Source organism: Heloderma suspectum, chromosome 17 (genome assembly GCF_057233095.1).
Source record: "Heloderma suspectum isolate Gila_16-S chromosome 17, 16-S_ref, whole genome shotgun sequence".
NCBI classification, from domain to species: Eukaryota; Metazoa; Chordata; class Lepidosauria; order Squamata; family Helodermatidae; genus Heloderma; species Heloderma suspectum.
Genome location: NC_139474.1, coordinates 6,672,359 through 6,693,931, shown reverse-complemented (window position 1 = coordinate 6,693,931; position 21,573 = coordinate 6,672,359). Strand labels below are relative to the sequence as shown.

At 49.2% G+C, this 21,573-nt stretch overlaps 1 protein-coding gene across 1 annotated transcript; it reads left to right on the top strand.

Moving 5' to 3' along the window:
- Window positions 1–404: 404 nt before the first annotated feature.
- Window positions 405–18,336, top strand: LOC146334318 (growth/differentiation factor 15-like). Its single transcript, XM_084823776.1, has 5 exons — window positions 405–564; window positions 4,744–4,907; window positions 6,388–6,462; window positions 13,820–13,983; window positions 17,280–18,336. The coding sequence occupies exons 1-5, from the start codon at window positions 437–439 to the stop codon at window positions 17,391–17,393; spliced, it is 645 nt and encodes a 214-aa protein (XP_084679902.1). The 5' UTR covers window positions 405–436; the 3' UTR covers window positions 17,394–18,336.
- The last annotated feature ends 3,237 nt before the right edge of the window (window positions 18,337–21,573 follow it).

Below are 21,573 nucleotides of genomic sequence, written 5' to 3'. Positions count from 1 at the left end.
GGACTAGAACCCGGATCTCCCGAGTCCCAGTCCAACACTTTAACACCACACTGGCTCTCAGAACTGAGCCCCTGGTATTTCAAAGCATGTCCTTCTAATGCCAAATCTTGCCTGGAATCTTGGGTTTTTCAAACTGGGGGGTAGGTTTGGTGGGAGGGACAGAGGGGTCAGGGGGAGAAAGTCTGGCTGTGCCCCCGAGGGCAGAACAAGCTCGCCTCTGATGCTCCTTTGCCAGTTCCTGCCTGTCGGGGGAAGACACCGGCCTGCCTGTGAAAAATGCGAAGGTCATCGTAGCGGTGGGGGAGAGACCGATAAAAGTGGGTTCTCACAGTCCCTCTGCTTGCATCCCCTTGCAAGTGGTGCCCGCCTTCTTGTCCACCCAGTTGCAAAGCCCACACCCCTTTGTCTTGGCCCGGGGTACGTTCTGCCTGGCGCCATGTTGCACCTGCTCCTTGTGAGCGGGTTGCTGATGGGGGTGCTTCTCTGTGGCACCTGTGCCCCCCCGGAGACCCGCCTTGGGGAGGAACAACTGCCCGAGCCTGTTGTGGTCAGCCTCAACGAAAGGTAAGCAGTGGCCCGGTTGTCTCCCGTGCAGGGACCCTGCAAAGAGGCGAGGTGGCGTGGTGGTTAAGAGCGCTGGACTGCAGAGACCTGACTGCGAATCCCCACTCAGCCCTGAAGCTCAGGTGGCCTTTTGCCCTGACATTTTCTCTCTGAGCCTAACCTACCTCGCAGGGCTGTTGTGAAGATAAAATGGGCATGGGGGAAAGGATGATGTATGTCACTTTGAGCTCCTTGGAGGGATATAAATGCAACAAATAAAGAAATGCGGAGTTGGAGAGCAGGAGTGTATCTCGGGGGATGAAATCCAGCCGCCCCCCCCCCAATGACCAACCAGAGAGGGGCAGATAGGAGCAGTCACAAACAGTCTCAGCATGAGCACCTTGGCTGGATGGATATGCCAGGGCCCACCGGGGGTTGAGACTGGTTGTCACAGCATCCATCTTATTTTTAGAAATATTTTATCCTCAGGGAGAGGCCAGCAGGGCATGTACATGGTTACAAATCTTAATTTTATTGTTTTGATTTTAAATATATCTAGCTGTCCATCCATCCATCTCTTATACCTGTCGACAACAAAATAGTCCTTATTCCCACATAAACTTGTTTGGCATCAGCGCAGGGGAAGAAAATTCCATTTCATTCCTGAGGTCATGATGGTGCTACGATTTCAGTAAGTTTAAAATGAGAACCTGCTCATGCTGAGAGTACTTCTAGCACTGCAATAGAAACACAACCTCAGACCCTTCTATACTGCAATTTCTGTAGGGATATGCGAGCTCGTTTTATTTCTCCTATGCTTTGTTTATATCCTGGAAGCTCAGTGCTGAGTTTTATATATTTCTGTCCTTACGGCAGGTGCTAACATTATGCTAACTGCAAACTCAGCCAAGTTCCTTGCCACATTAGAGCGAAGTCGCAGAGGTTCAGTCGTTTTGAGTCCGATCTCGTTAAATTTAACAATGTCAATATCGTACGAACAGAATGTCGACGGTCTAATTTTGGCTTGGGGTTTTTTTTGATGCCTGAATTGTTGGATTTTTAGGGTCTGTGGACTGGAAAGAAAGCATTTGGTAAGATGGAGTATGTGTCTTTTTAAAATCAGGGTTGGCAAATATTTTTGTTCATTTATTCGTTTTGCTCAGAGATATTAGGAACGTAGAAGCAGTTGTAAAGCACGGGATGGCGGCAGGGGTGGCGGGAAGATAACAGAGTTGTGCGTTTCACAGCTGAAGTAATGCACATGGACATCTAAAGGAACACACACCCCGCCCTGGTAAAAACATCTAATCCAGGGTCTCACCTTTTCTAACTGCACAACTGGCTTCTATACAGTTTTCCGCAGTAGCGCTTGAAAGAGGGGGAGTGTGCCACACAAACGAAAGAGAAGCAGCATGTGCTGAAATTCACTCTTTGACACAAAGGCACTGTCCTGCCTTGCCTTGGTCAGACTGCTGGGGGTGTTAGAAGGAGGAAAAGCTTAGAACAAAATTGCTATTTCAGCCAGGGGTGGGCAAAGGTAGTTCGGGATCTAAATCTCTGGGTGATTTGCAGCAGACGGGCAAGTTTCCTCACTCTCAGCTGTTTAACGATAGCAACGTTAACGATAGCATGACTTTTCCCACCTGCTGAAACGAAGAAAGCCTGGGTTGAACAGGAGTGCGATTTTTGGAGCGGAAGGGCTGTGAGCTCCATTCAGTTCTGGACCTCCAAACCAATTCCTGGGCTCCGAATTCTTTAATCCTAAATGCAGTGGAGGCTGGTGGCTCTGACGTCAGTGGGGCGGTGGATCCGCTCCGGGTTTCAGTCCCAACCAGTCCGAACTCTAAAGGAGCTATCCAAGATATGGAAGCACCTTGGATAGCTCCTTTAGAGTTTGGACTGAAACCGGGAGTGGATTCTCTGCAAAGCACCTTGGGTAGCTCCTTTAGAGTTCGGACTGGTTCGGCCTGAAGCCTGGAGTGGATTCACCACCCCACTGACTTCGGAACCACCAGCCTCCACTGTCTAAGTGTCTGCCTTTTCGCACCAGGCCCTGGCTGGTAGACCTGCGTGTTTGAGCAAAACCCAAAGTAGATCCCACAAGCCTGAAGTCGGCACCCATCAGTGGTGCAATTACGATACGTTAGACTCAGGACCTGCCGTCTGACAGGCTCCCTTCTCCCTCTTTAGATGGTCATGTCTTTTGTTCCACTGGATTCATGACTGGACATTTGGCTGTGGAGGTGTGTGTGAGGGGCTTGCTTCGTTCTGCTGAGCAGGACATGGTACCTCTGCCCTGAAGTCCTGCCCTCACGGTACCGCGGCCCCTGATTTAGGGTAATGCAGAGGACGGGGACTTTTGGAATGCCGACTGTGCATGCTTTGGGCTAGCTGTCCCAACAAGAAAACAGTAGAGCCAGAAAAGGTGCAGAAGAACATTGGAAGCTGCCTTATACCGAGTCGGACCCTTGGTCTGTCTAGCCCAGTGTTGTCGACACAGACTGGCAGCAGCAGTAGCTCTCCGGGGTTTCAGGCAGGAGTTTTTCCAGCCCTACCTGGAGATGCTGAGGATCGAACCTGGAACCTTCTGCATGCAAAGCAGGAGCTCTACCAGGTTTATTCCCATAATCCCTCAGCCAGCATGGTGCCCCCCAGTTGTGTTGGACTACAATTCCCATAACAACTGAAGGGCACCAGGTTAGTGAAGGCTCCCCTTCTGGAAGGGCCAGCCTGGTCCCTGTTGGAAACAGAACACTGGGGTAGAAGGACCTTTGGTTTAATCCAGCAGGGCAGTGCTTCCATTTTTAAATCAGGCCAACATCTAAACTGAGATAAACATTTCAACTCCCCCTGATTTCCGCAGGAGAAATTTTAAGTATATTTCTAACTCTTCCCATTGAGGTCTTTGGGACACCGAACCTGATTTCGTGCATTTTGACTTGCGAGCAAGCCCATTCTCTTCAGTGGCATTGCCTACCAGTGAAACATGCCTAGGATGCCAGATTCTAAGAAGCATTCTGGCTAAAGAAGGCTATTACTCAGCAGATAGGGAAAGGCCTTCTGCACATGGACAGACGTCCCCTTTTCTTGCTAGGAGATGACATAGGGAGCTGTTTTTTATACCAGTTCAGGCCCTGGGTCCATCTAGCCCAGTGTTGTCGACACTGACTGGCAGCAGCAGCTCTCCGGGGTTTCAGGCAGGATTCTTTCCTAGCCCTACCTGGAGGTGCCAGGGATCAAACCTACCACCTTCTGCATGCAAAGCAGGGGCTCCACCCACCGAGCTACGGCCCTTCTAAGAAGGACAACCGAAATGATCGGTGGCTGGAGCAACTCCCCCCACTCCCCCAACAAGGTTACAACAGCGGGAGCTTTTTAGTGTCAAAGACAGGCAAGGACACTATTGAGGTTTATGTGCAGTGCGTGGTGAGGTGCCTCTGAGCATGTACAGAGTGCCACCTTCCTGAAGCAAAACCTGTTGGGGAAGGATCTGAGGGCAAAGTGTGTCTGAGCATGGGCAGACTGCCTTCCTCTTCAGATAGGAGGTGAGAGAGAGAGAGAGAGAGAGAGAGAAAGAAAGGAAAGAAAGAAAGAAAGAAAGAAAGAAAGAAAGAAAGAGAAAGGTTGTAATCCTATACATGTTTAGACTGAAAAAGTCCTACAACTGCCTGGCTGGCTGGGAAATGCTGGGAGCTGTAGGACTTTTTTTCTGTCTAAACATGCATAGGATTGCACCCTCAGAACCATCGCCCAAACCACACTTAGCATCACCTGGGCAGCAGACTCAGAGATAACCTGGTCACACCTGGTCACACCTGGTCACAACTTTACACACTATGGTGGGATGGGCTATATTTCTATTTAAAATCGTAATAATTATTTCTAAATTTGCATCTTGACATATACATGAGCAAAAGCACCATTTATGTAAATCGGTGTCCTCTTTTACGAGTGACGCATTTCCTCTTTAGGGGCCATTTGTATGGGGCCACCCCCTACCACTGGTTCCGAAAACCAAACCCAAACTAGCACCATGACGATCATAACTGCATTTTTGTGAACCGCCTTGGCTGGTTCCAGAAAGGCAGTACATGAGTGCAATACATCAATAAATCCATAATAAAGAAATACGTAATGGCGACTTTACGTAGAATCGCGTGTGGAACCTGTGGCTGATCTTCCTTCTGTCTCTCTTGGCAGCTGCAGGGAACAGGTGCTCCAGCAAGTGGCTTCTGCCATGCTGCATTTGCTCCGACTGGACCGGCCCCCTGGGATCATAGCCAACACCATGACCCAGGCGCGCAGTGCCTGGGCAAAGGAAGCCATGATGTTCCCGGCCCTGTCCATTGTGGAACAACACCTCAGTGAGTGTCTATTCTCCCCTCTTCCCTCTCCTAGACATAGCTTAGATCATCCGCTCCTCACCCTGAGCCAAGGGCGTTGAACTTCTTTCAGCCCAAGGGCCAAATTCCACGAAATAAGACCTGAGCCAAAAAGAACATGAACTCCTGTCATTCCTGTCACCCACTGTTTGGGGCTGTATATGCTACACCCTGTCACGGCTACACTAAAATTCTTGATTTCCGAATTGTTTTCTATCGGCAGTAATGAGTATTCCACGAGGGTGGATCCCCCCCAAAGGGGGTTCAAGATGAACCAGGTAGTGTCACTTCTGCAGACACACCTTCCCTCGATACTTATCTCTGTGGCCAAATGTTGAATGTAGCTGTGACTTTGGTCATTGGCTAAACACACTGGAAGGTGGTCGCACACTCATTTCTCACAAAACGATTGGTCAAAACGATTGTCCGTCTCACAAAACAATTGGAATGTGCCTGAATATATTTTTTTGCATATCTTGGGTTTTGCATATCTTGGGTTCCACAAGGGCTAGAAACTTGCTCTTTTTTTTTTATTTGAAAGCTGGGCTAGCTAAGTGGGGCCCCTGAGATGTTGGTCCCCCCTTAGCCCTGTGGTAAATACAGCTATATGGAGCTGAGAGTGATAGAAGCATAGCTGATGTGTTGGCTTCAAACCTGGGAGATGTGGGTTCAAATCCCACCTCTGCTGAGGATTTGCTGTGTGACCTTGGGAGAATCACTGACTTTCAGCCTTGGTGTTCCCATCTGTCAAATGGGAAGAGTGACCAGAATTGGAAGGCAATTGTTAAGACATACAGCCACACTTGCTGCTAACTTCAAATCAATATGCCACTATGCCAATCAATATGCCTTCTCCACTGCCTGCCTGCTTAATTTCCTGTCCACTCATCTCCCCAACTTCTTAGCCCCCTTTCTTTTCTGCCCCCACCAGCACATACTTCTCCTATCGCTACATTCTGTATCAGGTTTGTCCCCCTTCCAAACTGACCTTGCACTACGTACACAGAAGCTGCACTGATTTTAAATATTCCACGACTTCCTCTTTCCACCCTCGGAATGTTCCTTGAACAATCTGTGACATCACAGCAGCTCAGCGAATGGCTTTAGTCGGTCAGGGCGATGGGGCTTGGGGAAAGGCGACGGAGACAATATTTAGCCTTCTATATATCTGTGTAAATAAACAAGGTTGTAGGATTTCTCCTTGAAGAACACCCCTTTCTGCCCTCTGCTGGCCCCTCTAGGAATAGGCAGCCAGGATGGCAGATCCAATAATGGCCAGTTCTGATTAGTGCAACTTTTCCCCTCCATAATTTGCACTGCAGAGAGAATCTGCAACCGCCGGAATTCTCCCTTCTAAATAACTATTGCAGGTGCAAGACTCCATAGCTTTATCCCTGTCACTATAAAACCTCACAGTTTATCACCAGCTGCCCACCTGGTTGTCCTTGTTTTTCCCAAACAGATATCTCCTCCAATCAGTCGCTGTTGATCCGAAGAGGACGCTGCACCCAGATCTCCCACCATGTTATGCTGGATGGTAAGAGCTCGGTAGATTAATACACCCATCACACACACACACGCACATCACAAGCTTGCACGCCTGTGCAGAGCTGCAGCACTTGACAGGCATAATGAAACTGACATGGGTAAAGCAAATAACAGATGCTGTTAGTTTCACACGTGGGCACGCTCATGCAGCAAGCACATAACGCTGGGATGACATACCTGCATGTTTAAACACCTGTATGCCTACGGGGAGCGGGTGGGGGGACACACCCAGCCCTTGCAGTTTCAAAACTAACTGAAAAGGGAATGGTCCCCAGCCCCAAATGATAAATACAAACAAAAGGAAGGAAAGGTGTCAACATTGCAGAAATATTTCAACAATACGTAAAGTTTGTACAGCATGTTTCCTTTTTTTTCTTATGAAGTTTTATTTTTATCTCAAAATAAGGTCAACAAAATAAAAGCAACAAAAAAGAAGACAAACGTACATGATAAATCAAAATCGCTAAAGAAAAAAAGGAATTCACTGATTATATATCTCATGAAACTAAAAATGCAAGTTCTGCAACATATAAAAGCCCTTCACAGCTATTATCTAGGTGTAATCCTTGCGACAACCCTGCAAGATAAGGCAATGTTATTATTGCCCATTTTGCAGATTGGGGGCAGGGCCCTCTGGCTGAGAGCATGCCTTGCCTAAAGCTACCAATGGACTTCACAACAGAAGCAAGATTCGAATCTGGAAATTCCTGATTCGTCATTCAGGGCGCAATCTTATGCCTGTTTAAACAGAAAAATGTCCTACAGCTCCCAGCATCCCCCAGTCAGCATGGTTATCTGGGGCATGCTTGGAGTTGTAGGACTTTTTTCTGTCTAAACATGCATAGGATTGTGCCCTCAGTCTCTTTGCTGCTACACGACACCATCTGTTGTTCAGTCGTTCAGTCGTGTCCGACTCTTCGTGACCCCATGGACCATAGCACGCCAGGCCTTCCTGTCCTGTGCTCTCTCCCGGAGTGTGCTCAAGTTCATTTTCATTGCATCGGTGATGCTATCTAGCCATCTCATCCTCTGCCGTCCCCTTCTGCTTTTGCCTTCAGTCTTTCCCAGCATCAGGGTCTTTTCCAGAGAGTTTTCTCTTTGCATTAGGTGGCCAAAATATTTGAGCTTCAGCTTCAGTATCTGTCCTTCCAATGAGCACTCAGGGTTGATTTCCTTTAGGATTGACTGATTGGACCTCCTTGTAGTCCAGGGGACTCGTAAGAGTCTTCTCCAGCACCACAGTTCAAAAGCATCAATTCTTCGGCTCTCAGCCTTCCTTATAGTCCAGCTCTCACAGCCATACGTTGCTACTGGGTAAACCATAGCTTTGATTAGACGGACCTTTGTCGGCAAGGTGATGTCTCTGCTTCTTACTATGCTGTCTAGGTTGGCCATAGCTTTCCTCCCAAGGAGCGAGCGTCTTTTAATTTCATGGCTACAGTCACCGTCTGCGGTGATCTTGGAGCCCAAGAAAGTAAAATCTGTCACTGCTTCCATTTCTTCCCCTTCTATATGCCAGGAAGTGATAGGGCCAGATGCCATGATCTTAGTTTTTTTAATGTTGAGTTTCAAACCAGCTTTTGCACTCTCCTCTTTCACCCTCAACAAGAGGCTCTTGAGATCCTCTTCGCTTTCTGCCATTAGGGTGGTATCGTCTGCATATCGGAGGTTGTTGATAATTCTCCCAGCAATCTTAATTCCGACCTCTGATTCATCCAACCCGGCATTTCTCATGATGTACTCTGCATATAAGTTAAATAAGCAGGGTGACAATATGCAGCCTTGTCGTACTCCTTTCCCAATTTTGAACCAGTTGGTTGTTCCATGTCCGGTTCTTACTGTTGCTTCTTGACCCACGTACAGGTTTCTCAGGAGACAGGTAAGGTGGTCTGGTACTCCCATCACTTTAAGAATTTGCCACAGTTTGTTGTGATCCACACAATCAAAGGCTTTAGCGTAGTCAATGAAGCAGAAATAGACGTTTTTCTGGAATTCTCTTGCTTTCTCCATGATGCAGCGAACGTTGGCGATTTGATCTCTAGTTCCTCTGCCTCTTCGAAACCCAGCTTGTACTTCCGGTAGTTCTCGGTTCGCATACTGCTGAAGCCTAGCTTGTAGGATTTTGAGCATCACCTTGCTGGCATGTGAAATGAGCGCAATTGTGCAGTAGTTTGAACACTCTTTGGCGTTGCCCTTCTTTGGAATTGGAATGTAAACTGACCTTTTCCAGTCTTGCGGCCATTGCTGAGTGTTCCAAATTTGTTGGCATATTGAATGCCGCACTTAACAGCATCATCTTTTAGGATTTTAAATAGCTCAGCTGGAATACTGTCATCTCCACTAGCTTTGTTGTTACTAATGCTTCCTAAGGCCCACTTGACTTCACTCTTGAGGATGTCCGGCTCAAGTTCAGTGACCGCACTATCATGGCTATCAAGGACATTACTATCATGGCTATCAAGGACATTAAGATCTTTCCTGTATAGTTCTTCTGTGTATTCTTGCCACCTCTTCTTAATCTCATCTGCTTCTGTGAGGTCCCTGCCTTCTTTGTCTTTTATCATGCCCGTCTTTGCACAAAACGTTCCCTTGAGATCGCCAGTTTTCTTGAAGAGATCTCTAGTCTTTCTCATTCTGTTGTTTTCCTCGATTTCCTTGCATTGTTCATTTAAGAAGGCCTTCTTGTCTCTCCTTGCTATTCTCTGGAACTCTGCATTCAGTTGGATATATCTTCCCCTTTCTCCCTTGCTTTTCGCTTCCCTTCTTTCCTCAGCTACTTGTAAAGCCTCCTCAGACAGCCACTTGGCTTTCTTGCATTTCTTTTTCTTTGGGATGGATTGAGTTGCTGCCTCCTGAACAATGTTACGGACCTCTGTCCATATTTCCTCAGGCACTCTGTCTATCAGGTCTAATCCCTGAAATCTATTCCTCACCTCCACTGTATATTCATCAGGGATATGATTTAGGTCATACCTGAATGGTTTAGTGGTTTTCCCGACGTTCTTCAATTTAAGCCAAAATTTTGCAAGAAGCAGCTCATGATCTGAGCCACAGTCAGCTCCAGGTCTTGTTTTGACTGACTGTATAGAGCTTCTCCATCTTTGGCTGCAAAGGACATAATCAATCTGATTTCGATATTGACCATCTGGTGATGTCCATGTGTACAGTCGCCTCTTGTGCTGTTGGAAAAGAGTGTTTGCTATGATCAGCGTGTTCTCTTGGCAAAACTCTATTAGCTTTTGTCCTGCTTCATTTTGTACACCAAGGCCATGCCTGCCTGTTATCCTGGTGATTTCTTGACTTCCTACTTTAGCATTCCAGTCCCCTATGATGAAGAGGACATCTTTTTTTGGTGTTAGTTCTAGAAGGTGTTGTAGGTCTTCATAGAACCGATCAACCTCAGCTTCTTCGGCATCAGTGGTTGGGGCATAGACTTGAATTACTGTGATGTTGAATGGTTTGCCTTGGATTCGTACTGAGATCATTCTATCATTTTTAAGATTGTACCCCAGTACTGCTTTTCCCACCCTTTTGTTGACTATGAGTGCTACTCCATTTCTTCTACGGGATTCTTGCCCACAATAGTAGATATGATGGTCACCTGAATTAAATTCACCCATGCCTGTCCATTTTAGTTCGCTGATTCCCAAGATGTCGATGTTCAATCTTGCCATCTCATGTTTGACCACCTCCAGCTTACCTTGATTCATTGATCTGACATTCCAGGTTCCTAAACAATATTGTTCTTTACAGCATCGGATTTTCTTTTCACCACCAGACACATCCACAGCTGAGTGTCCTTCCGGCTTTGGCCCAGCCGCTTCACTCTTTCTTGCGCTACTTGGAAATACCCTCTGCTCTTCCCCAGTAGTATATTGGACACCTTCCGACCTGAGGGGCTCATCTTCTGGTGTCATATATTTTAGCCTTGTGATACATTCCATGGGGTTTTCTTGGCAAGAATACTGGAGTGAGTTGCGATTTCCTTCTCCAGTGGACCACATTTTGTCAGAACTCTCTGCCATGAGCTGTCTGTCTTGGGTGGCCCTGCATGGCATAGCTTATGGCTTCACTGAGTTACGCAAGCCCCTTCGCCACAACAAGGCAGTGATCCATGAAGGGGACACGACACCATCTACATAATAATAAAAGAGGATTTGTGTGTGTGTGTCTCTCTCTGTCTGTCCAACTCTCAGCACCATAACACCAAGACCATGAAAGCTAGACATGTAAAACTTGGGCATGCATACTAAGGGGACCCCAGGGGTTTGCACTTTGGGGTTGTTTTGTGTTTAGAATGCATTAATTTTAATTAATTTTAATTTGACCATGTGTTTGAAGCCTGCAATACCAATGTCAGTCACTAGATGGCAGACATCCCATAGAAGCACATAGCTTTGCAGCCCATACAGTTTGAAGCCAGGGGAGATTAATAGGCCAAGGGGCAGAGTTATAGGCCTGCAACCCCCCTCCTGCTATGGGGCAGGCCCCCCCCCTGGGAATAGAGTGGACAGACCCCTGCTTCAGGGGCTATAGGGGTGCAGGGGCCATGCCTAGGGGTGGCAGTGGGTGTGGCTTCACTCAGACGGGGCGGGCAAAGCATGACAGCTGTGTAAATTTGCTTGAAGCCTTTGCTGTTTCAAGCTAACGGCTATTCCAACCCATGCAAAGCCGGGTTCCTTCGCTAGTCTCCGATATGGAACGAATTCAGAACATTATTGAAACCAAAGAAGAAGATCTGCAAACCAGAGAAATAAATGACTGCATACGGCTTGTTAGCAACAGAGTTGGTAAAGCCATTTTGCTTTTTTAGGTTTTAACACTCGCGCAGAGAATTTCACGACCATGCGCCGTTTTTCTTTTTTCCTTGATTTATGCATCATTCGACGTGGAAACACCGCATATTGACAGATTTCAGCTGCTTACCTCTGTTTTCACTGAGCTTACCCACAATGGGAGAGATGTTGTCCACGTAAATTATGGCGCTGTCTTCAGGGCGAATGACGCATTATGCGCATGTAATGCAGGCCCAACACTTCAAAAAAGAAAACAGCTTTGTAGGGAGATTTGGAATGGAGAAATGGGAGGGAGGAGGGTATTTGCTTAGCCCCTTTCTCCTCCTTTTCCCCCATTCGTCAGCCTGACGTTTCTGGGAAGCCCACAAACAGGCCGTGAACGCAATACCGCTCTCTCAGCAATCGGAGTCCAGAGGCCAACTCTGGACTCCCACTGCTGGCCCTGGCCGAGTTGGGGGGTGGTGGTGCTTGTTTTTAATTCAAAACATTTTTACCACCGTTCCTTAGCCAGATAAGCTGCCAGAGCAGCTTGGAGATAAAAGCATGAGTTTTGTTCCTGCCCTCAGGCTTCCAATCTAAAAGACCTGACACAAATGGAAAAACGATGGTGACGGAAGAGTGAGGCAGCTGGTTTTGGGTGTCATGAAAGGCCAGCAAAGTGGTGGTGGTGATGATAATAACAGAGCAATCCTATGCTCCCTGGGCGAGTATCTCAGGGACCATAGGATTTGTTCTGATTCCTTCCAAGGTCAGAGGCCGTGTTCCATCCTCGGAAGGAGGCATTGGCGATCCGACCCTCCTCCCTCACCCCCTCATAGCCAGCTCAGAAAGAACCGCGCCAGCTGGCCTCCGAGGTTGGAAAAGCGACCTTGGAGAGGGGGAAAGGGGGCGTTCCGGAGGGCGGGAAGGGGAGGAGACCAGAGAGGCCAGAATATGAGTTATCCTGACCTGTTTCATCCTCCTTCCCTCCCCATCTGAAGTGCCGTCGCTACACAGGCAAAAAAACCCATCTAGCGAAATCTGCAGGGTGGGAGGAGAGGCAGGCAAAGATCGCCTCCGCCCTGCCTCCCATCCTGCATCAGATGATCGGACGCCTCCAAGTTTGGGGGCTTCCAGTCACCAAGGTGCAATCGATAGGATTGCACCATAATGATGATGACGACGACGACGATGACGACGATGTTTTATTATTATTCATAATTATAACAATAATGATAGTTATTGTTGTTGTTAGTAAATTCTTAATAATACTTTGATTTATTATTAACAACAACAATATTAAAAGTATCAGCAACAAAAACAACAATTGTATGTATGTATGTATGTATGTATTTTCCCAGAGAGAAATGCTTGTTGGATTTTCTGCCTCACATGCCAGAATAATTTGCCCAGCCTTCGGGCACCATGCACCTTGACTTGGAGGGAAGGGGGCACACCATTTGCTTCTTTGCACAGCGCATAGTTAAACTATGGAATTCACTACCCCAAGACGTAGTGATGGCCATCAATTTGGATGGCTTTAAAAGGGGGTTAGAGAAATTCCTGGAGGAGGAGGCTATCAGTGGCTACTAGTCCTGATGGCTCTATGCCACCTCCAGTATCAGAGGCAGGATGTGTGCCCCAGTTGCTGGGGAACATGGGCAGGAGGGTGCTGTTGCACTCCTGTCCTGCTTGCGGGTTTCCCATGAGCAACTGGTTGGCCGCTGTGTAAACAGAATGCCAGCCCCTTGGTCTGATCCAGCAGGGCTCTTCTGACATTCAAGTGTAAGTGAGAATAGAATTAGAACTAGCAAATCTCAGCATTGGGGGTTAGCCAAAGCTCTTAAAGAACAGCCTGGGTTCTACCCCCAGCCCTAAACCCAGGAGTAAGGCCTAGTGGGTGGGAGCAAAAGAAGGTATACAGATGTATGCCTGGTGTGGAGAATGTGGACAGGGAGACATTTTTCTCCCCCTCTCCTAATACCAGAGCCCAGTGGGGTCCTCCCATGAAGCTGATGGGTGGGAGATTCAAGACAGAGAAAAGGAAGGACGTCTTCGCACAGCGCATAGCTGAACTATGGAATTCGCTACCACAAGAAATAGGGGTGGCCACCAATTTGGATGGCTTTTAAAGAGGGTTAGACAAATTTCCGGAGAAGGCTATCAGTGGCTACTAGTCCTGATGGCTATGGGCCACCTCCATATCAGAGCCAGGATGCCTGTGTACACCAGCTGCTGGGGAACATGGGTGGGAGGGTGCTGTTGCACTCCTGTCCTGCTTGTAGTTTCCTGGTCGACAGCTGGTTGGCCGCTGTGTAAACAGAATGCTGGACGAGACGGACACTGGGTCTGATCCACCAGGGCTCTTCGGGGGCTGGACTCGATGGCCTTGTAGGCCCCTTCCAACCCTGCTATTCTGTGATTCTTCATATGTTCTTATGTCCTGCCTGAGGCAGCAGGAAAGGGAGAGATACGCATAAGCAGCGCTTGCAGAAACAGCGTTCTGCCTGCCCGTCCATCATGCTCACTCCTCTTCCTCTCTGTCTCCCCCCTCCCATCGCCGCCCAACAGATCTTGGCTGGCAGAGCTGGGTGCTGCACCCCGATTCCTTCGTCTTCTCTGAATGCCTGGGCTGCCACTGCCACAGTCGGGAAGAGAGACCTCCGCTGCCCCTGTGGACTCAAGACTGTGGACTTGGGCAGCCCAGCCATCGGCCGGAGGTGGATGCAAAGCAGGTACAGGGCGTCTCCCTTCAGCCAGAGCGGAAGGACTTTGGCTCAGTGGCAGAGCACACGCTGTGCATGCAGAACGTCCCCGGTTCGATCCCAGGCCTCGCCAGCTAGGGCTAAGAAAGGACCCTGCCTGAAAGGACCCTGGAGAGCCGCTGCTGCCAGTCAGTGTTGACAATACCGGGCTAGGTGGACCAAGGCTCTGACTCAGTATGAGGCAGCTTCTGATGGTCCTGTGACCCAGTCCTGGGCAGCTGCTGTGCTTTGGAAACCAGGTTAAGGGCTGAGGCGTAGCACAGAGACCAGCGCCCTGCTCAAAGTACAATTAGGAACAAAAGAAGCTTCCTTAAACCAGGTCTTTGACCACCTAACCCAGTATTGTCTGCACTGACTGGCAGCAGCTGTCTCAGGCAGAGAAGGATCTATCTTGCCCCAGGCTGTTGGGTCCTTTTAACTGGAGATGCCCGGGACTGAATTCTTCCGCATGCAAAGCAAGTACTCCAACCACTGAGACACACTCCCTCCCCATTGCACCGCAAAGCTTTTTGCCGGGCTGTTGAACTTGCAGAAATCCGGCCTTTCCAAAAGGGCCAAAAACGTCGCCCGCTCACTTTCATGAGCCGGATTTCGGGAGCAGGCGCAGTTAAAAAAGAAAAGTCGGCAACCCTGCCTCAAGGAGCGTGGCCAATGCTGTTCTGCCTTTCCTTACCCCTAATTCTCCAAAGACCCCAAAGTAGGAAAAATTGGCAGCCACGGTGAATGCTTCGCAGTTGTGCCAACTTATAAGGAACTGAGGATGAAAAATACAGCCGCAGTAAAACAAGCTTTAATGAAATAACTAGACTAAGATACAAAGGATAAATAATGTTTGTAAAAAGTGCAATAATACAACTGTGAAATTACGCAAAAACAAAAACTTGACAGTCCAACATGTTGCAAACACACATAGTGTCATTACAGGTGTCACAACAGGCTTTTCCGAATACAATTCCAGTTTGAATTCTACAATTACAATTCTAGCCCATAAGTGGATTCTGGATTCTACCTGCTATTGTTTTATATATAGTGTGATAGTTTTTGTTTTGTGTTATAGTTTGATGGAGTATTTTGATATGGGTTCGGTTAATATGTATTAGCATTTATACGAATAAATAAAAATCCTGTTGAGGTGCTGCCAGGGTGGCAGCTGCTATTCCAAATGCAGCAGCAGCGGTGATTTGGAAATGGCCTCACACAATTCTATGGTGTGGCTGCACTTATACTGTGTACAGTTCTGGCTGCTCCCTCTCATAGAATCGTGGGGTTGGAAGGGGCCTATAAGACCATCCAGTCCAGCCCCCTGCTTAAGGCAGGAATCAAGCTCAAAGCCTCCCTGATGGGTGACTGTCCAGCCTCACCTTGAAGGCCTCCAGTGTGGGAGAGCCCATCACCTCCCTGGGTCATCGGTTCCATTGTCGTATTGCTCCAACAGTCAGGAGGTTTTTCCTGATGTTCAGCTGGAATCCGGCTTCCTGTAACGTGAGCCCATTATTCCGTGTCCTGCACTCTGGGATGATCGAGAAGAGATCCTGGCCTTCCCCTCTGTGACAACCTTTCAAGTACTTGAAGAGCGCTATCCTATCTACCCTCAGTCTTCCCTTCTCAAGGCTAAACATGCCCAGTTCTTTCAGTCTCTCCTCACAGGGCTTTGTTTCCAGTCCCCTGATCATCTTTGTTGCCCTCCTCTGAACCCCTTCCAGTTTGTCTGCCTCCTTCTTAAAGTGCGGTGCCCAGAACTGGACCCAGTACTCAAGATGAGGCCCAACCGGTGCTGACTAGAGGGGAACTAGTACTTCACGGGATTTGGACGCTACACTTCTATTAATGCAGCCCCAAATAGCATTTGCCTTTTTTGCAGCCACATCACATTGTTGGCTCATATTCACTACATTATCTCACAAGGGATAATGTAGAGCTGGAAAGGGCAAACAAAACGGTTAGGGGGCCAGAGCAACTCTCCTATGAGGAAAGGCTACAATAATGAGACTTTTTAGTTTAGGAAAAAGGCAAGTACGGGGGAGGCATTATCGAGGTTTATGCAATTCTGGATCTGGTGGAGAAAGTGGATAGAGGGACGTTTTTCTCCCTGTCTCGTAATGCTAGAAGCCCAGGTCATCCAATGATGCTGTGTGGTACTGGATCTGGGACAGACAAAAGGAAGTCACTTCTTCATACAGTGCATAACCTCTGTGTGTCACTGCTACAAGAGATGGCATTGGTGGCTACCTCAAGTGCCTTTAAAAGAAGATTAGTCATAGTCATGGAGCATGTGGCTATGAATGGCTACTAGTCCGAGAGGGGTTTTGCCTACATCCCATGCTGGTAGCCTTCCCAGAGCTGAGGAGCTTTTCTACACGAGGCTGTCAGTCACTGTATCTACTTTCGGTTTCGTCGGAGAATTGAGCTCTGAGTTCTGGACAAAGCGCTTTTCCTTTCCTGCTTTTCTGCGAGGTAACGTCTAGGTGGCGCTGTGGTGTAACAGAATAGCGCAAATACACAAGTAGAAACAGCGAGTTCAGAAATAATACCCCATTTTCCCCATTCTAAAAAAAAGAAATGGGAACGCGCTCTGAAAAAACAGAAGCGAAACCGGAGGATCACGACGTTGTCTGAAGAACCCACAAACAACTGCAAGGAATCATGAGTGCACGATAAATGCCTCGGGTAGAAAAGCTCAGGGCCTCCAACGTGGTATGTGTCCACAGGCACTTCTCTTGGCATGCACCAGGCTTCCCACCCTGCCTGATTTTTATTCCTTAAAGTTTTTTTTAACTGGGAGGCTGCCATGCTGCAAAGCAAAGCACTGCTTTCTAGCACTGTCTTTATTTGGGTCCAAAAGAGTGCTTTTTTCTGTTTCGGAGCTCAGACTCCACCTCTTGCACTGAGGTTTGTGGGGAAAGTTTCTTTTTCTTTTTAGTCTCACCAGTTTGTTGCCTTCTGGGAAATGGGTGACCCGCTATGCCCACCATGGCAGCCGTTTTATGAATGGGCAAGGCACCTCCTCCCTGCAGCAGCCGTTTTGTGAGAGCACCCACGGCACCCTCTCAAAAATTCCAAATGACCCCAAAACTCCTGCTGGAAACAGGATGCCAGACTAGACGGGCTATTGGTCTGACATTCTTCTGTTCTCCTCTCCGGCAGGGAGAAAAAGCGGTAGGTGTTTGTTCTCCAGTTAGCTTCGCCTGGTAGTGAAGAAACTGTCCATCTCTGTGGCCACTGTTTCTGCCCTCCCGCCTTTGTTCACACTGCTTCTCTCTCGCCAGGGACGCTGCTGTCGGCCACGCCGGACCCCAGACCCCTTCGTCTTCCTCAAAGCAGATGGCTCATTGGTAGTCCAGGCAGTACGCTTGGTGCAAGACTGCTTTTGCCGACCCTGAGGTTCTGGGACACCCCCACCCCGACTGACGTAGAAAGAGTCCAGCGCCGAAAGGAGCCCTGCTGAACGTCAACACAAAGATGCCCCCAAAATGGCTGAGGCCAGGGCAGAGGTGGGGGAAAAAAAACTTTTATTGCTCAAGGGACATTTGTGGAGGACAGAGGACAGAGCCACCTTCCCTTCAGACCTGTTTCCTGCCAGACCTGTCCAGTCCAAATCAAGGCACATCTGCACTGCTTTTCCAATTGGTTTGGTTCTCACGGCTTCTCAAAGACTCCTGGGAGTTGTCGTTTTGAAAGGGGAGTATATTTTCCTCAAAATCTGTCATTCCCCGTTGCAAAACTACAGTCCTGAGTCTGTTTCTCTTTCTCTTTCTTTAAAAAAAAAAACTGGGAAAGGCTTTGTGAGTGGGAATCTACAGTAACCTTGCCAGTTTCTTCCGTCAGCCCTTGCTCCAAAGCCTTTTAATGACAGCTTGAGCTACAGATATTAGCAGGAGATAAATTACTTATTATCTCCATGCAGTGGAAAGCTTCTCTTGCTGATCTCTTTTTTAAATAATTTTTTGGATGAGTTTCGACAAAACAAAACAAAGGCATCACAAAACCAAAAAACTGAAAACATAACAAAATATGTTGTTATATCTTCTCTTGCTGATCTCCGCAAATCAAGCTGCTGTTAAAAGGCGCAGGAGCAGGCTTTTTCCTGTTAAGTTGGCAATCCTGGTTGACACCTGATGGAAACCAATTCATGCCAGTTTGACAGGTATGAAACTGGTTTAAATTTTCACTGCAGACCTAACCAAGTTATCAAGAGCTCAGGAGGGAGGGGGGGTGGGAGGGGGGAAGGATTAAGAGCCAAAGGGCACATTTTGTATTTTTTATCACTCTGAAGAAACACATGCTGGCTTGCAATAAATATGCACTGACTATTTTAATACATCTCGATGGAGTTTGTCCTCTTTTTCCATTTCAGAAGAGAGGGCAAGTTAGCCTGTTGCTGCAGTCTCGGAGATCATCTAGTCCAGCCCTTTGTTCAATGAATGATCAGCAATGCAGGATGCAATTAGAGCGTCCCTGACAGGTTGCCGTTCAGCCTCTGCTTAAATACCTCCGGTGAAGGAGAGCTAAGTCCCATGCCAATCTGTGCTGCTTCTGAACAGCTCTCAGTGTTAGGACGTTTCCTCCTCGTGTTTAGCCAAAATCTGCTTCCCTGCAATTTCCACCCATCAGTTCACCTGACCTTAGAGGGCAAAACTCCCAGGCAGTCTTGTGGGGTGATGAATTCGCATCTCTTTTTTTTATTATTGCATTTATATCCCGCCTTTTTTCCTCTTGCAAGGAACCCAAGGCGGCTTACATTCTCCTCCTCCTCCTCTCCATTTTAGCCTCACAACAACAACCCTGTGAGGTATGTTGGGCCAAGAGTCTGTGACTGGCCCAAAGTCACCCAGGGAGCTTCCATGGCCAAGTGGGGACTAGAACCCGGATCTCCCGGCTCCCAGTCCAGCACTCTCGCCACTACGCCACACTGGCATTATGTGTTTATGTGTGACCAGTTTGAAGCAGCTACTCCAGAGTTAGAGCCCTCACCCGCAAATCCGTCCTGATCCCTGGCGCGGCGGCTTCCAACACCTCGTATTCCCTGGTGACCATCACGTCCCGGTGCAGCTCCTCTTTCAGACACTTCCGCGTCTGCGGCGGAAGCTGGAAGGTCAGGCCCTGGCAGCCCCCTGCAGACAGGATCAGGGCCAAAGCCCAGGGACCCAGGAGTCCGGGCACCCACATGGCCCCTGTTAATCAGGCTGCAATGGGGACGGGGTTCTCCTTTTCCGGCTGGGCCCCCAGTCGGGTTCCGCCCTGCCCTGACACCCAGGGAGCCGCTTGGAGGTTCAGCCCTCTTCTCCTTCCCTCCCCAGCACCCGGGTGGATCCTTTCACAAAAGAAAGCCCCCCAGCTGCCCCCTTCAATCACGCCCCCCCCCCCGAGTCTGGGCTCCCTGGTGTCAAAGCCCCAGCAGACTGGTGCCTTTGCCGTCCCGCCCCCGAAGCGCGACAGCAGATTCCCAGCCACAGCCTCTTCTCTGTCCGCTTCTGCCCCGCTGTTCCGGCTGCGTCCACATCAGGCTGGGTTGACTCTGGTTAGGGGCGGAGCCAGGGGGAAGAAGCCACGCCCCTCCAGTCGGGCAGCGCGAAATAAGGTCTGGGGCAGAGCGAAATGTGTCCTGCATTGAGCAAAGGGCCGTTTTGCAGTTTGACTGAAATAAGCAGTTGCAAGGCGCGGTTTGGTCTGCGATCTCCTCACTGCGCGCACTTACTGGAGAGTAAATCCCACAGGACTCGGTGAGGCTGACTTCTGCCTAACATGGTTCGGATTGCATTACTGGAACTCGGAGCCCTCATGTACATTATCTCGGTACGATTCACAACAACCCTGTAAGGCAGGTCTGGGTGGAAGTTCGAGCGCCACGTGTTTTAGACTTCAGCTCCCAGCATTCCTCACCAGTGGCCATGCTGGTGCGGGCTTCTGGGAGTTGAAGTCAAAAGCATCTGGAAATGTCCCGTCTGTTGTAAGCCCGCCCCAACCTGGGCCCCTCCAGATGTTTTGGACTACATCTCCCATGATCCAGCATGGCCGATGATCCGGAGTGATGGGAGTTGCAGTCCAAAAGATTTGGAAGGCACCAGATGGGGGAAGGCCATATAGACAGAATGCAGCTTTGGCCTTCTTGATGGTTTGGACTACAGCACCCACAATCCCTGCTCATTCGTTATGTGGCTAGGGCTTATGGGAGTTGTAGTCCAACGGATTTGGAGGGCACCAGGTTGCCTACCAGTACTAATCACACTTACTTGGTTGTAAGTCCCATTAAACACAGTGAAGCTTACTTCTGAGTAGGCTTGTATAGGACTGGAGTGTTAGCTGTATTCACAACAGCAACCCTGAAAGGTGGTCCACTTAAGATGGACAGCCCTGATCCTACGCATGTTCACTGGGCAATGAGCGCTACTGCGTCCGATACGGCTTACTCCGTAGTAGGAGGGCTGCCGCCTTAGTTGTGCACAGTGGAGGCTGGTGGCTCCGATTGCGGCGGGGCTGTGCATCCATTCTGGGTTTCGGTCAGAACCAGCCAGAATTCTAAAGGAGCTATCCAAGGTGCCGAACTTAGGGGCTCCTAGCTGCCAAGGGTGAAGAGCGGGCAGAAAAAGCAAAGAAAGTGGTGCTCAGGGTAACTGGACCCTGCTCTGCTCTGTCTCTGATTTCTGCGCCGGCAGTTTAGCTCTAGAACGCGTGACAAAGAAGGGTGCCACTGAGCACGTACAGAGTGGTTCCCCCTTTGCTTCCAAAATACCACGGGTGAGTGAGGTGGGGAGGCGAGGGCATCGGTGACTTCCGGGGTAGCTTGACCCCAGTGGAAGCTTGTTTTTGAGGGGGATTTGGAGGCGGGGAGGGGCAGCTTCAGGGGAACATGGGCCGCGATGACTCGCCTCGCTTGAGCCCCTTTCCCCCTAGCCCTAGTGGGTGGGCTTGGAACTGGGAGCGAGGGAGGAAGGAGACGAGGAAGGAAGGAATTGGCGGGTGCCAGCCCTGACACCAAAACGTGGCTGACTCACGGAGCTGGAATGATGGCACGAATTCAGGTGCCAAATGGATGATGAGCCACAACTGGAGGATGCATCACCAACAGCCGCCTGGAGGCCCCAAGGGGCAGGTATGCGTGTGTGTGTGTGTGTGTGTGAAGCAGCGGGCAGGGGGAGAGAAATCACCAGTCTGGTGGAGCGGAGCTAGGGTTCGTCCCCTTCTCTTTTTTGCAAGCCAGGGCTCCTGCTCCTTGAACAGCTGCCTGCCCTCTTCCCCAGTCTGTTGAGTGGGGACCCAGACGTCTGCCCCAAATCCCTACCCTGACGATCCACTCCTCTCTCCTGATAATGCTACAAGCTGAGCGCCATCCAGCTGAACTGGAACGGCGGCAGAGGGAGGGCAGAGAAAAGGAAGGCCTTCGAAGATGCGTGCCGAACTTGTGGAACTCCCTGCCACAAGACCTAGCGACGGCCGCTAGCTTCACCGTTTTGGGGTGCGATCCTATGCATGCTCAGAAAGAAAGTCCTACAACTCCCAGCATTCCCCAGCCAGCCATGCTGGCTGGGGAATGCTGGAAGCTGTAGGACTTTTTTTTCTGTC